Raw genomic sequence first — 15,502 nt, forward strand, 5'->3', positions numbered from 1 at the left:
GATGTCATCCCCAAATGCCATGTTTGTAACGTAGTTCTACACATAAGAAAAACTTCATCTTTATGGATTCATTATTTTTTATCAAGTAATGTTCAATAGATTAAATTTGTAAACCAAATTACATTGAATTGACGATTGAATTATTCTTAATAATTGATAAACGTGCTTATTTTATATTGATGACACATCATTTAACTTACAACTTTTATATATAAATTTAATCTTTGTAACATTATCCTTTTTCATTTGCTGCAAATCACAATTCACATGTATACAAAAATAACTTATATGAAGTAATGTTGAACATCATGCACGTTGTCTTTTCAGTTGTCATATGTAACAACACACACGAGTCACTCGCAAAACCAAAGAAAGCTAAAAAAGCCTTCACCCAAATTACAAAGATCAAAATGATAATTTTTTTTTTTATACAAATAATAAAAAACAAACGTAAATCCAAAAATGAGATGATGAGTCATGACATGACATTTAGGGGATAAGACTTAATTATTGCTTGATTCTTCGAGAATAATCAAATTTTTTTTTTAACAAAAAAATATTATCTATTTTGAGAAGGAGACGTGCATTTAATCTTATATTGAACTAATAATATAATTTAATAATTTAATTTGTAATAAAAAGGAGTAATGGTATAATAATTTCAATTTTCATATATTATTTGTACTATATTTCTAATAGAAATAGAGCTCACTAACATAAGTATCTCATTCTATTAGAGGAGAAATTTTTCAGATGTACTGGAATTATAGCCATATACCCCAAGTGACATAAAACAAGTGGTTAAAATTTTTTTCTTCAAGTATCTAACTACTTGTATTGTGATATTTGGATGCACCGGATTGTACTTTTGATACACTGGAAAATCTCTTACTAATAAATGTGGTAAGATTGATATTTTTTTTTAAATAAATAAAAAAATGGGTAATACTAGGAATTAAATTTATAAAAAAAATTTGATAAACTAAATGGTATAAAAATTATTTATTGAATTATTGATAAACGTACATAACATATCAATTTAATTTATAAATTTATCTTACAAATTTAGTGTCCTAATATTACCGATAAAAAATTGGCGGGTGTTTGCCCTTGTATCCCATGTCGCTACTTTCCTTCTTTGTCGAATATTATGGGTTCCTTCCGATTCACGGACTCGCAGATTTAAAAAGCCAAAAGAAGATCGAGGAAGGGAAAAAGACAGAGCATTCATTCAACAATGGCGAAGAGGAAGATCACTCTCTCTCTCTACACTCTGATTCTCTCTCTATCGGTTTTCTCCTTGGCAGTTGCAGTCAGATTAACGCCTGTCCTGCAAACCCAGGAGAGGCCCAGTATTAAAAGACCAACATTTAATCGGATTTTTGATACTTCCAAGTATGGGATTTTGCAGCTCAACAACGGTTTGGCTCAAACGCCTCAGATGGGGTTCCTCTCTCTCTCTCTCTCTCTCTCTCTCTCTCTCTCTAACTTGTAGTCTTTGAAGTCTGTTCTTTCTTGGTCTGCTTACTCCTTCCCAGCTTTTGGATTGTTTGTATTTGATGGAAAATATCAAATCTTTATGTGTTAATTGGAAATTTTTGTGGGTTTTTAGAATTGGGTAGCTTGGAATTACAGCTTTATAGTTACCCTTTTGGTGGTTTACTTGTTGTTGGATATATGAAGGGAATTTCACTTCTTGACATTGTAATTGTGTCTAATGAGTATTGTACTATATGTGGGCAGGTGGAATAGCTGGAATTTCTTTGCTTGCAATATTGATGAAACCGTTATCAAAGAAACCGGTAAATTTTGTGCTTTCATAGTTCATCTCCGTTCGTTGCGATTGATTCTGCTCCGATACCATTTGTAGATCATTGGTTGCATTTCCATATTGCATCAGTGTTTGTTTTTGTGCCGGTGTATCCGGCACTTGGTGAAATATGCTTATATTAATTGGGAAAAATGACCATTATGATTCGATCGGTTCGATGAAGCATAACATTTCTTCATCCGCAATCGAATTTTGTGAAAGTACTAACATGTATTTTGATGATGGACAGCTGATGCGCTCATCTCAACTGGCTTAGCTGAATTAGGCTATGCGTATGTCAATATAGGTATCATTCTGACAAACCTTGAGTATTTAGTAAACTTTAACATTTGCTCATACTTACGATGTAATGCAATGTCAATAAATGCAGATGATTGCTGGTGTCCAACACGAAATTCTGAGGTCAGTTGAATTGCATTACTTAACCAAGATATATTTCTCATTGTCTCTATAATTTTTGGTCTCTGGGGAATACCCGTCTTCATTGTAGATGAAGGCACTTCTGCTTTAAATTATTTAAGTGCAACTTTTCAAAATCATCTCCGTCCAGTAGCTATAAGTTCTTCTCCACTCTACCGATACATGCGCACAAACATGGAAGAATATAAATTTTCCGATAGAGGTTAACATTGAAGAATATAAATTTTCGGATCGAGGTTCTAGCATGGAAATCCACATCCTTGTAAAATTGTGAATTTGATGTATGCTTTAATTTTGAATTCCGAACTGTTCTTGTTTCAGGGTCAATTGGTCCCGGATCCTAAAGCATTTCCATCAGGAATTAAAGTGCTTGCTGATTATATACATGGAAAAGGACTCAAGCTTGGAATTTATTCTGACGCTGGGTAGGATGAATGAAACTCTATGTATTTTTATTTGAATATCAACTCAATACAGTTTCCTGACTACTCCCCACCGATTCTATTTTGTAGGGCTTTTACATGTCAAGTTCGACCTGGATCACTTTATCATGAAAGTGATGATGCAAAGCTGTTTGCTTCTTGGGTTAGTTTCTGTTTCCTCGATTCAATTTTTGTTGAATGTATATATTTGGTTTAGCGGGCATTCAATACCCTTGTGCACTGTTTCTGCATTTTTTATTGCTTTTGTAAGTCAAAGACTGAAATACAAGTAGAACAGATTCACCTCCGTGCAAATAGTGAGCTCATTACTACTAAATTTAAAGCCCTCTATTTTGATTACTCCTAATGTTAATAGACTTGATCGATGTTTGCAAAATAGTGGAGTAGCTCGAATATTTGACAGTATGTAATCTTTTCCCCTTATCTCCACTCAACAATTTTTTGCAATCAAAGTTTGGGATGCATGAGTTTTGTTGAGAATTATTATTTTGGAATTATAGCCATTCCTTTTCTTACGATATTACTTATAATCAAGAAGTAATGTTGTATTTTCAGGGCGTGGATTATTTGAAGTATGACAACTGTTATAACCTGGGGATCCCACCAAAAGAACGGTATTTGCTCTTCTTACTCTCAACTTTAATTGCGAGGGTTTGCATTCGGTAGCTATAAATTTATTTGATGTGGTTTCATACTTTCCAGATACCCACCAATGCGTGAGGCCCTAAATGTGTCTGGACGCACAATTTTCTATTCGATTTGTGAATGGTAATCCAGTTTATTGATCTGTGTTATAATATTTGGATTAGTTCACTTTTAGTTTATGGAAATCCTGATTCATAAATTCTTTATTTGACAGGGGTGTTGACGACCCTGCTTTATGGGCTGGCAAGCTCGGAAATAGTTGGCGTACTACAGACGACATCAATGATAGTTGGGCGAGGTTATAACTCTTTATCCATTAACTTGGACAGTAACTTCACCGTGTCTGGGGTTACAACATAGTTCTACTTGCACACACTGAAACCATCATTTGTAATTTTGTAGTAAACCCTCAGAAATGGTTTGTGGTATATGCTTTCACCTTAGAGGACCCTTAAAACTGCTTTGTAACTTCCAAGTTGATCGTTCATACATGTCCATTTATTTCAGAAATTGTAGAAATTGTACAAGAATGTCTCACATTTGTTGTCTATCATTCTTTCTCGCTGTTATTATTTGGCTGCAAGGTTTTATATACATGATCCCGCAGTTTTACTGTTAAAATCTTCAGTGGTCATACTGATTAAGTTGTGTGTTCTTATGTTATTTAGCATGACAGCAATTGCTGATTTGAATGACAAGTGGGCAGCATATGCAGGACCTGGTGGATGGAATGGTATAAACATGAGCTTTTTGAAACAGGCATAGATATTAGTTATCAGTACTCCAACTGTGATTTATTTTTCATGCCCCATCTTTTTATTTTGGGCAGATCCCGATATGTTGGAAGTTGGCAATGGAGGCATGACTTACCAGGAGTACCGTTCTCATTTTAGCATCTGGGCTTTGATGAAGGTCCTTAAACTTCTGCTCCTTTCTTCCTGGTTTGCATGTCACTCCCATAATTCAGATCGAACCTTCATCCATTGTCTCGCAGAGTTGTGTCACAAAAATAATCTTATATGAGCAGTTCAAAGAAGCTACTTGTTTTCTCTCGGCTGCTTTATTTCATATTAAATATCAGTTTTGACCACGCTGTCTAGTCTGATTAAAAGTATCATTTTTGTAAATCGTAATGGCTTTTATTTGTTCTGCAGTCCATATAACGAATTTAGTTCAATTCTAGCTTGCACAAGGGGCATCATAATACATGTTGCATATGAACTGTTTTGTCCTTGGCTCGATTTCATATACTTTCTAGTTCTTCACATACTGAGAATTGGGCGTTCGAATATCTAGGCCCCTCTTTTGATTGGTTGCGATGTGAGAAACATGACTGCAGAAACATTTGAGATTCTAAGCAACGAGGAGGTTATTGCGGTAAACCAAGGTGAGAATTTGGTGCTAATCGGTTCGGTTGAAAGTATCATTTTGCCATATCAGTCTTTTCAACTATGAAGTTCTGAAACTAAAAGAGGAATGTTTTTGTTTTTGCAGATCCACTTGGGGTTCAGGGAAGGAAGGTTAATGTTTCTGGACCAGATGGCTGCTATCAGGTTTTCCCCCCTTTCTTGTGCTGTACAAAGTTATAGTGATTGCTTTGTCGAAACTCGATAGGATAAAATTCGTATATCCGGTTGATAGATTTAGTATCTATGGTACTCTGACAGAATGTATCTCCCTTCGCATGTATCATTACGAGCCAAGGGAAAAGTTCGTTACAACTTTTGGGATCTTTAACATAAGCCTGTTGTATATCAACTGTTTCGTTAAAACTTTGGCGATAATTCTCTTTTCCAGGTTTGGGCAGGTCCTCTGTCAGGCCATCGATGGGCCGTTGTTCTCTGGAACCGTTGCTCGAAAGCAAATACTATAACAGCTACATGGGAAGCACTTGGACTCGAATCCGGCATTAGTGTCTCAGTGAGAGATTTGTGGCAGGTAACGAAACTGACCTATACGACTTCTAACAATTTCATCCATTGACAGCTTTAATTCGTTTCATTCTTCTTCTATGAACTTATTCGTTTCATGCTTATATGTCATCCAAATTTCTTGCAGCACAAAGAAGTAGCGGTCGATGCAGTATCGTCATTTGGTGCTCAAGTTGATGCTCACGACTGCCTGATGTATATTTTTACTCCGCATACCGCCTCGCTCAGAAATATAGCTTAGCCTTAAAATAGTGCCAGCGAAAGGCAGCGTCCATCTGTTAACGCATCACAACGGTTGTCTGCAACAGTTCACGGCTGTAAATCTCTGGGGTTTTGCAGAACTTGGCGACGATCAAAGTACCAATCTGTAATGTATATTGCTCACATGAAAGTATCGTACCGCACTTTGTATATGACTACGTACTTATTCGGAACCATCAGCTGTTGAAATAATGATACCTAGATGGGAAACTCCAACATTCAACATTTATAGGATAATATCTCAGTAACCAGAAATCAAAGGAAAACTTCAACATTTATACATAAGTTCAAATAGCGAAATCGGAAACACACAAAACGAAATTGATGTCTCAGCGTTTTTTATTTAAACTTCAAAAGGATTTGAAATCGGACGCAAAGGGGTAGACACATTGTGTTGGCCAACTGAGCTAATCCACATTTGCCACCTCGGTGCCTCCATTAAGTCAAGGGGGGGAAGTCATTATCATTGTCTAGCTTGAACCTCTTAAAGCAAATCCTGCAGAGTAAACCATTTAAAATGGTACATCAGTTGCTATCTTAAATATGGCAAGAAACTCTCAAGAGATGAAAATGGCCTTACGTCGCTGCGGTAACCTGCGGGAATTCCTTGGCTGGAGGAGATGCCAATTCAGTCTGAGCAGATTGATGTACATCTGATGATGAAGGCATTTGAGTGCCAGGAAGCTGTGGGAATTCTTCAGGTGAAAATTTAAACTGGGGTGCATTTTCACTTGGGCCTGCTTCGGTGGAAACCACAACTTGGTTAGTCTTTTGAGGCGATTTCATCCTTGGACCACGGGTGCTAGACTCCGGGATCTTTCCCCTCGCTCTTGGAGACACATTGGTGGAATCATTTTGTTCTTCAGGTAAAAATTTAAACTGAGGAGCATTTCCACTCGGGCCTGCTTTGATGGAAACCTCAACTCGGTTAGTCTTTTGAGGTGATTTCATCCTCAGACCGCAGCCGCTAGACTCCGGGACCTTTCCCCTCGCTCTTGGAGGCACATTGGTGGAATTATTTTGATTTTGCATTACCTGAAGTATTTTAGTTTTGGGATGAGAAAGCCAGTCAGTCGTCTTTTACAGTCCAAAGTTGAAACAAAAAAGGAAGAACAAATTAGCAGTATCTAAAATTTTAATTTGAACTAAAGAATTGAGTTGAATTCGATATACCTGGTGAGGAAGGAGACATGAAAAGATTTGGTCTGCATTTTCTGCCATTTGAAAAATGACATTCCCATCTTGTTGAGCCGTATGAACCAGGGCATTCCATTTGCTCATGTCAACGGCTTCAAAAGGTGGAGCACCGTTGTGTGTAATAGAAAACTGATATGCATTTGCAGACAACAGGCTATCACAATATTCTTCGTAGTCCCCAATGAGGTCAGATTTTTCAGATGTTCCAGTACCAAATCCAGGGACAGGAGTTGCCAGATCTGCTCTCTGTCCACCCCCATTCCTATCTAGAGTGGTCGCGAAGAATTTCTCAAGTGTCATGCCTCTGCGTTCACCTGGTAGCATTAATACTTCTCGAAGTTTTTTAGCCCCAAGGGAAAAAGCAGATCTTATACGACAGAAGTTTCCTGGAGAGGATTAGGTGGTTCAGCATGTCAGCTAATTAGCATACAGAACCAGTAAGAAATCGACATACACTAGAACGGAAAGTAAGCACTTTGAATAAGAGATTTAAAAAAATGGAAATCTATATGAATTAAAGATTATTAAAAATATACCAAATTTATGCTTTGTAAATCATACCTTATTAAGAAAATGTCATCGTCTTAAATACAAAATTTTGTCTAAGACCGTAATTTAATTATTGGATAGTTATGCCAATTATCAAGGTAACTATAATCTACTCTACAAACATTTTCGGCATAAGGGCACATAGAATAAACTCTTAAAACAACAGCTTCATGCATAAAAATGTTAATAGTATGATATACTTAAATCTCTCCTTGAACATGCTTTAAATAAAAAAAGGCGACCCCAAGCTAACAAGGCTCTCCGCTTTGTGAGGGTTGGGGAGGGAACATCTATCATACACAGCCTTACCCTTGCGTTGCAAAGAGGCTGTTTCCACGACTCGAACCTGTGACCTTTTGGTCACAAAGGAGCAGCCTTTATGTTGCCCGAACCTATGACCTTATGGTCACAAAGGAGAAACCTTTAAATGATACAAACATATCCGTTGCGACTTTGTTATTCACTAATATTCTGCTTCAAGTTTATCACATTAACGATGATGGAGGAAGAATAGATATTCCCACTTTCATTTACCAGGGATAATACAGTATATTGCAAATTCAGTCATCTCAAAATGAGTGAACAAAAATGTTTTTTTTTTTTTTTTAGAGAGTGAACAAAAAACTGATCCAGCAGGTGAAGTGGTCGAGTACCTTTACTGACGCTACGGCCTAGATTGTTATTGTCCTTTAGAGGATCCACTATGTTGAGGAACTTAATTTGGAATTCATCAACTCTAGCTGCGTTTGCCACCACTGCATCTGGAAACGCGAGCCTGCACTCTCTTACAAACTCCTCACTCAGGAGAAATTCTTCCCCTTCGTTTTGGGGTGTCACTGTAGCAAATAATACAGATAAAAGATTCTAATCAATGAGTAAACAGATCAGTTACACATTCACATATTTAAGCATAAATTACCTATGATTTCTGGAAGGGAAGATAAGGCAAATGGACCATCTATACTGATACCATAGTTGCCCCAATCAAATGTGCTATAGTATTCCAAAAACCTATGCAGGACCTGTTCACACAATTTCATAGTCGTGTTTGAACACTTGCAGATGTAAATGTGACTGCTGAACTGAAGAAACAAAACAAAAAAAAATACCTCTAAAGGACCACGGAGTGATGAATGAAAGCGATTAATGATAAACAACACCAATGTTTCCAGTCCATATGATGCAATCAGGCCATATTGGGCCCCAAGAATTCGACTCTCATAGTAGCACCAAGCTTTGGTTAAGATAATACTCTGTTTGTAAAGATGGTCTTTTCCGATCAGTTGGTCAACCTGAATAAAGCACCAGGCATGTCAGTTGAAGAGGAACAATAAAATTTTCAAATGAGAGTGAGAGAAAGAGAGAGTGTGTGTGGCGCATGCGCACGTGTGTGTTTATGTTAATAAGTTTTGTTGATATTAAGTATTGCCAAGTGTAGATATTTTGTTGGTTTACGACTACTACAAAAAGATTAAGCTGTTCGGATGAGTCTCCTCCACTACTGAAGAGCCAAAAAGCTTAAGCTAGAGGGATTTGAACTCAAGATCTTCGACATGTTAAATTGTTTGTTGGTTTACCACTATCCCGGAAAAATTAAGATGTTTGCACGTGGAACAATAATTATTTATGCGAATGAAGAGCTTGAAACGACCAAAAAAAAAAAAAAAAAAAAATCAGATGGAGCTGACTACATTTACTGAACCATCAAAACATTGTCTATCTATGTAAATGGAGAGCTAAGCAAAGAAAGCGACAAAAAATTGGGGATAAGCCAACTTCAAACCTGCCAACAGATCAGAACCGAAAGTTGAAGTGAAGCATGTTAACATATACAGAAGAAATTCAAAGTAATTAAGTGCAAAAATTACAAGTGCAGCTAAGTTTATATTTACAATTATTAGTACGAAATTAACAAAGCATGTAAAAAAATTCAAGCTAGCTGAAGGAAAGCTTTTAAGAATGCTAGTTATTACTCTAAGCTACTTTTTGTTAAACAGGAAAATAAATAATAGCTTCATATTATCAAGAATAAAGATTTTAACCTGCTCCAGAAAGCACAGTGTACTGAGGCCGGCCGTCTGATTGAAGGAGATGTCAATTGCCATGTTATTCACAAAGCATTTTACGACCTTAACCTACCATCCAAAATTTCAGCAAGAACGATATAAAAAATGTACAGTGGATCCCCCCTTTTAAAGTTAAGAAATGATAATGCCTCCTTTATGCAACATGATTGATTTATTAAGAAAGAAAGCAACTGAGGCAGTGAAAATGCTTCCCTTAAACTATGACAAAAGCATTAAAATAATTTGTCTACCATTCCAATAAATATTTCACATTAAACAGAAACCACCAAAAATAAAATTTCAAATAAAAAGTAAATCCAAACAGTTTGGCTTAGCAGTAGCTTGAGGATAGAAGAAATAAGTCCAAGAGAAGGTGACATTGAGCACAGTCGGGAAGTAGGATAGACGATATCAAGGAGGAGAAGAGGAAGAAGAGGTGGAGCAATGGGCTTTTGATCTCACTTCTTAGGTTTGAATCCTGAGGTTGCGATGTATGCCATCTTTGTCAATTTCTAGTTTTCCTTGTGCGCATCCCCTGATCTCCCCCATCTTTCTGTTTGAGTTATCTATTTTCCTGGAATGTACTAAATCAACCGGTTCACACAATTTTCTAATAGATGGAAAATAATTATATCACAATTAGCATGCACAATCCATACATTTACAAATTTATTCACCCTTTCTATATCAGAACTGAACATTAATGGTTCAGGCTCATAAGCACGAAATTAACTTTTTGTTTAAGTTCGCACAACCTAAAAAGAATTTCAACAGTGGGAGCGGATAAAAACCACTCACGAGAACAAGGCACGAGTCTTTATACTCTGAACCTAAACTAATAAGCTGTCTTTTAAGTGCCAAACAGGTGTTACGCATGCACACATATGATGTGATTTTTACAGGTGTAGCCTTGGTTGATGTGGTACCAGTGTGCGAGGATTGATTGAGTAGATATTTCTTCATTTTATCACACACTTTTGTGAATCACTACTTGTCAAGATGGAGAAAAATCCTACACAACAAGGGTCAGAAGTCACTCTTAGAGTACCAAGAGCAATTGGGGTCTAGAGTACTAATGTTGGTCTAATTTCAAGATACGGGGATAGGATGCGGCCCTCATGCTTAGCATATAATGAGAAGCAAAGAAAGAACTGACAAACTTTTCGCTTTTGGACATTTTCATTTGTGAAAGTAAAGGGGTAAATAGCCCTTAATGCGAACAACTGAAATAACAGACAATCAAGAATGAGGAAGGAAAATACTAAAAAGGATACATGTAATATGTAACCAAAAATATAGCAAACATGCAGATCAATTATTGGAAAGGGTAAAAGGAGCTAAGAAATCTCAACCCGTGCGCGAATGTAGCGGACATCCTTAATCTGGAACTCAGAGTCCTGTGGTTGACGACTCCTGAGGATCGCACAGATTTTACGAGCAAGCCCCTCCATCAAGTTTGGGCGGCAGAGAGCAGTCAAATCAATATCTCCATCAGGAAGATAGGCCTTCAATGGGAATGAGCCAAAGGAGTAGAACTGTAACGCAAGCTGTTCCACAAGCTCCCATTAATTTAGGGATATTAAAATAGCAGCATACAATAATTGTAATGAATCAATCAAAGATTCCCCCACTAGAGTTTTCTTATTACAAATAGCAGTTAGAAGTTAAAACATCGAAATCCTGTATCTCTCAATTATATTAATTTCAGGTCCACGGAATGAAACACGTGGATTTCAAATATGAGTGACAATCAGATTCCAAAATGAATGGCCATGTACGTTATGCATTGATCAAGAAAGAAAGAAGAGGAAAACCCTAAAAGCATATCCAACACTTCCATGCCAAACCCTAAAAGCATATCCAACACAAACAGTTAACGTACTGGATGCTTAATGTTATGGAAGCCGCATAAATAAGTTCTCTGAAGATAGGTCAGACTTTCACAGAACTAGAACCTATGAATACAACTTGTAATAAAAATGAAATACAAAACCCTCCAAGATGACATTGAAAGCTGGACATACGACGCTAGGTCATGTGGCAGTGGCATCGGAGGACATCAGCAAGATCTAAGGAATAACTCTGTGCTCTTTTTGTAACAGATAAGAGATACCAATTTCATTATCCAGACACGCTACAATGTCAAACAGTTACTTCATGTTGACACCTAAAACTTTGTTTGGTTTCGCTTGGCTGTAACGACAAACCACACTTCCATACGTGTAGCGCAGCTCTTTCCGCACCAATGGGAAATCAAATAAATTACTAGGTATGCTGATACTTACAGAATCCAATTGATAAAGTTAACAATGGGAATGCTTCGAAATGCTAGGGAGGGAGCATACATCTAATCACAGAAATGGATACACACAGATAAATCCAGACCCTTTTATAGATTTTAATTTTACCGACATTCTTCCATCTTAAGACATTGAGATTTACCAATCTAGAAAACATACAGAGGTAATCAATGAACCCAAAATTATGAAGCACAGACCTACAGCAATGTGATGAAGTACAATTTTAATTCCTCACGAACGGACTTCAAAGAAGCATGGATTACAGTTATCAAAAATAGAATAACATAAAATAAAAAATAAAAAAAATCCACCATTGTTGATTTCCCTTCGCGCCAAGAAGCAAAAATAGAAAAAAGAAAAGTAGGGAGCTGGGGAACTTCTCACCTCAGGTGGCAAATGACATACAAGAAGCCCCTGAACATAATTAGCAAAAATCCTCCGCCTCAACTCAGATTCAACATTTGGTTGAATATTTCGTAAAATCTCTTGGGTCCTTTGTTCTAGAGAGGACCACAGTTCTGCATCCATCGACCTCAACAAGGTCTTAGTGGAGGAGGAAGAAGATTGAAAATAAGGGGAATATCTCACTTGACAATCTTCCATAAATATAAAGGTAAGACTTTCAACTCTTCAAAAATGCAACCCAGGAAATCCACACAAACACTCTCCCAGTGATGATTTCAACAAATGAATGTTTACACGGTTTTAGGAACCTGCAAAACTAAGAAATTTAAAATAATGAGTTTTTGGTGCAGGGAGGGGGAGGAATGAGATGGGCTGGTTAAAAAAAAAAAAACTGAGAACAGAGAGAGAAGGATAGACCGGGACACCTTCAGCAGATGAGTAGCAATTGAAATAGCTCACAGATCAGTAGAGCTTAATCCAGGATGTGCATTCAGCAGAAGAGAAAAAAACCAGCTAATTAGATGCTTGAAATTCTATGCAGAGTTCGTCCATATCTGTTACATCCTCGAACTCTGTATTTAAAGTCCTTGTCTGTGCTGAAAATTATGTGTTTTGGGGCTATTTTGACATGTGTGCTATGAGGATAGGGGAAAACGAATCGTGAAATAACTGATGAAAAATAGAAAAGATTCCCAAGTCCTCAAGGGAAATTATCTGAAGAAACTCTACAAGCATGAAAAAAATAGAAGAAAAGGACAGAACTTAGAAGTGATATGAACTATCAAATAACGGAAAACACTCCTTTATGAGGAAGCTCCAAGCTCCTAGGCCAAGTTAGAAGCAAAAGAGCAGAAGCGAAGCAAAATGATGAAAGGGAAAGAGATGGAATACTATGAATGCGAACACATCTTGCCACGAAAACATCTTGCCGCCAAGAGAACTTAAGTACAATCCAATGAAACGGTCTTAATCAAAGCTTACAACCATATAAAAGTTTAGTCTAACTTTTCTCAAATTTTCAGTTTTTTTCTGAAGACTAGATTCTTCTCCATAAATGAGTTAACAAACAAAGAAAAATGTAATGGGATTAAGAATACAAATTTCTGTGGCTTGCATACATGGTACTAATTAGTCCACCCTCAAATGTTTCTCATTGTTACCTCTCCAAGTTTTACCCTACTTAAATCCTCAGATGCATGACCCTAATTAATATCAAATCCTAAATTTCTCCTTCCTGAGTAAAATATTAATTGCATTGGTTACAAATAGATTTAGAATTTGTTTTCATACCCAATACTTGTCTTCCTACCAAAAACGTCAGTTTAACATAGGGGCACTCATTGGGGCCCACAATCGACTATGCCACATTGACCACGCCCAGTTGTTCCAGCTCAAGTGTGTGCAGGCATCTCTATAGTTCTCCTTTAATTCGGGCTCATGACCAGAAAAAATTACTGAATGTCCCCACCCACCCCACTATGATGGGCCCTACAATAAAAGTGGTTCCACATTGTTATTTTGATCCCGCTGCAATGTATCTAAATTACCCCATGACTAGCCAAGTCAAGATGGCCTGAAAATCATCTTCGATTAACTTCGAAGAGCACAGGTGTGAGAAAACAATACAGGTATGTATGAAAAACTATGATTGTTGGACAGGCACCTGCCAACTTTATCCAAAAGAAGATGAACAAATAAACTTTCTAGACACCCTAATGTACCACAAAATTGTAAAGCACAGCTAGCGTAGTGATATCCACCAAAACAACTTCCTTGTTGGCCGGTTAGCTCTATAACATCCTTAATAATCATGTCTTGGTCGTAAAGGACAGAAACAACTCAATTTGAACTTCAGTTGTCTTTTCAAACATCCTTTGATCCAAGCTAAAGAAGATTGCACCAAAAAATGATTAAGGCTCCGAAAGGACTTAAAAATCACCTGGATACTTTGCTTTTAGACAACTCATGCTAAGATCACTCCCATTTGCTTACTGATAGGTAGGAGTCGTTGGGGATAAAATACATTTTCTTATAGGTTTTCATCTTGTTTTGGGAGTTCTTTCATAGGTTACGAAACAATAACCAAATCAGGTGAGCCATGAAGCTAATAGAGAATTCCACTAATCATATAAATCTCCCCTGTAACATATCCAAGAAGCTAAACTAGTATGCTGTTTTTCTTTTATGCCCAATGGTCTAATGTTTACCGACAAATCTATTATCTACAGACCAATCCCACTCTTGCAATGGTTTCCAGACTTAAAAGGTGACCTTTACATCATAGGTTTAATACGCAGAGTTAGAGTTAATCCTTCATGCTCCTCACACCCATATGGTTTGAAGGCCGTATATGAGGCATTCCGCTAACATGTTTCCATTTTCAGCTGACTATTATTTAGGAATAATATGCAATGATGTTAACTGAGATTGAAAAACTTAATACATTAAGTTTCCCATTAGATAAGTGATTAAAAAAACAAACTTTCTATTTCTCGTTCTCTTTTGTCGGTTCTCCATCATAAACTTTAATCTTGGAAAGAAAAAAACCACATCCAAAATCCAATCTAAGGGTTCGGTGCAATTCTCTCAAATTAGCAACATGTTTGTGCTTTCCCTATTTGGGTACGATGTTTTGAGTAACAACTAAACTGGGTAAGCTGCCTACCCGAAAAGCAAAGAAAACCAACACAAGTAAACCTACTACTATGGTGTCTTACAAACACATTAATCCATCATTAACTTGCTTATTGCAAACAAAGTCACAAGCTAGAAGCACTTTTCCAAACAGAACAATCGTAACATTTCGAATAAAAATCCCATCTTTCACAATAGGTAAAAACTACAACTGAAATTCTCCAAAACCCAGCTAAATATTTCAAAAAACAACCAAATATGGAAAAGCATTCACTGCGAACGAAAACAGCATTAAAGTTCAGAGCTTTCTACCTTTCATGGCGGTTTCCTTCTGCTCCTCCGCTTCATCTTCCGCTTTTGGCCAGAACCCACTTCTTCGTGGGACCCACCAAACGCAAGCAAGTTCATCGCCACCATCTTCTTCGCTGGTCAAAACCCTAATTCCAGACCCAAAAGTAAAACCCCAGCAAAGAGCAAATGCTCGAAACAGTGAAAGTCTTCACTGCTCCAATGGCAGTATAATTTCGAGGATAATACTTGCCTACTGATAGGTCAGTAACCAATTTTTACTGACCATTGTCTAGCTCAATAGAAATGCTACACCTGTCCATTTGATTGCTCCAAGCTCCTGCTATTTTGATAACCAAACAACATTCTTCTTCCTCCCATAAACCCCACCAGACATGGCTGACCAAACCCTCACCTCCTCCAACCTCTGCCGTCCTACAACACCACTCTCGTCTTCTTTTTCAGCCTCTTCCCGCCGACCCCACCTCGTCTCCTCTCTCCCATCCAGCGACCCCACCTCATCTCCTCCCCT

General features: G+C 37.3%; 2 protein-coding genes across 8 annotated transcripts; one reads left to right on the forward strand and one right to left on the reverse strand.

Annotated features, from left to right (window-relative positions):
* The first annotated feature begins 1,111 nt into the window (after positions 1 to 1,111).
* Positions 1,112 to 5,760, forward strand: LOC137719474 (alpha-galactosidase 3). The gene is made up of 15 exons (XM_068458511.2): positions 1,112 to 1,446; positions 1,744 to 1,802; positions 2,061 to 2,117; positions 2,202 to 2,233; positions 2,573 to 2,676; positions 2,764 to 2,836; positions 3,250 to 3,308; positions 3,397 to 3,462; positions 3,554 to 3,637; positions 4,008 to 4,072; positions 4,169 to 4,251; positions 4,636 to 4,726; positions 4,834 to 4,892; positions 5,137 to 5,277; positions 5,398 to 5,760. The coding sequence occupies exons 1-15, from the start codon at positions 1,238 to 1,240 to the stop codon at positions 5,509 to 5,511; spliced, it is 1,296 nt and encodes a 431-aa protein (XP_068314612.2). The 5' UTR covers positions 1,112 to 1,237; the 3' UTR covers positions 5,512 to 5,760.
* Positions 5,735 to 15,499, reverse strand: LOC137719473 (uncharacterized). 7 transcript variants are annotated; one of them, XM_088693603.1, is made up of 10 exons: positions 15,224 to 15,488; positions 14,995 to 15,119; positions 10,696 to 10,890; positions 9,320 to 9,412; positions 8,387 to 8,569; positions 8,197 to 8,299; positions 7,931 to 8,113; positions 6,705 to 7,114; positions 6,112 to 6,566; positions 5,735 to 6,027 (listed from the first exon to the last, which is right to left on the reverse strand). In XM_088693603.1, the coding sequence occupies exons 3-10, from the start codon at positions 10,792 to 10,794 to the stop codon at positions 5,970 to 5,972; spliced, it is 1,584 nt and encodes a 527-aa protein (XP_088549729.1). In that variant the 5' UTR covers positions 10,795 to 10,890; positions 14,995 to 15,119; positions 15,224 to 15,488; the 3' UTR covers positions 5,735 to 5,969. The 7 variants fall into 7 exon arrangements, with proteins under 7 accessions (XP_088549729.1, XP_088549706.1, XP_068314609.1 ...); XM_088693580.1 differs by lacking the exons at positions 14,995 to 15,119; positions 15,224 to 15,488 and adding exons at positions 12,028 to 12,356; positions 12,474 to 12,514; XM_068458508.2 differs by having other exon boundaries at positions 14,995 to 15,499.
* Positions 15,500 to 15,502: the final 3 nt, after the last annotated feature.

This window comes from Pyrus communis, chromosome 1 (genome assembly GCF_041283825.1).
Source record: "Pyrus communis isolate YQ-2024b chromosome 1, ASM4128382v1, whole genome shotgun sequence".
NCBI lineage: Eukaryota > Viridiplantae > Streptophyta > Magnoliopsida > Rosales > Rosaceae > Pyrus > Pyrus communis.

What these genes read in the sequence shown, in the direction of transcription:
- LOC137719474 (XM_068458511.2), top strand. Translation starts at nt 1,238, where the DNA reads ATGGCGAAGAGGAAGATCACTCTCTCTCTCTACACTCTGATTCTCTCT. An exon ending in ATCAATGATAGTTGGGCGAG is followed by an intron (nt 3,638 to 4,007) that starts GTTATAACTCTT and finishes TATGTTATTTAG; the next exon opens with CATGACAGCAATTGCTGATT. An exon ending in AGGACCTGGTGGATGGAATG is followed by an intron (nt 4,073 to 4,168) that starts GTATAAACATGA and finishes TATTTTGGGCAG; the next exon opens with ATCCCGATATGTTGGAAGTT.
- LOC137719473 (XM_088693580.1), bottom strand. Translation starts at nt 12,246, where the DNA reads ATGGAAGATTGTCAAGTGAGATATTCCCCTTATTTTCAATCTTCTTCC. An exon ending in CACTGTGCTTTCTGGAGCAG is followed by an intron (nt 8,570 to 9,319) that starts GTTAAAATCTTT and finishes TGCTTTATTCAG; the next exon opens with GTTGACCAACTGATCGGAAA. An exon ending in CCGCAGGTTACCGCAGCGAC is followed by an intron (nt 6,028 to 6,111) that starts GTAAGGCCATTT and finishes TTTACTCTGCAG; the next exon opens with GATTTGCTTTAAGAGGTTCA.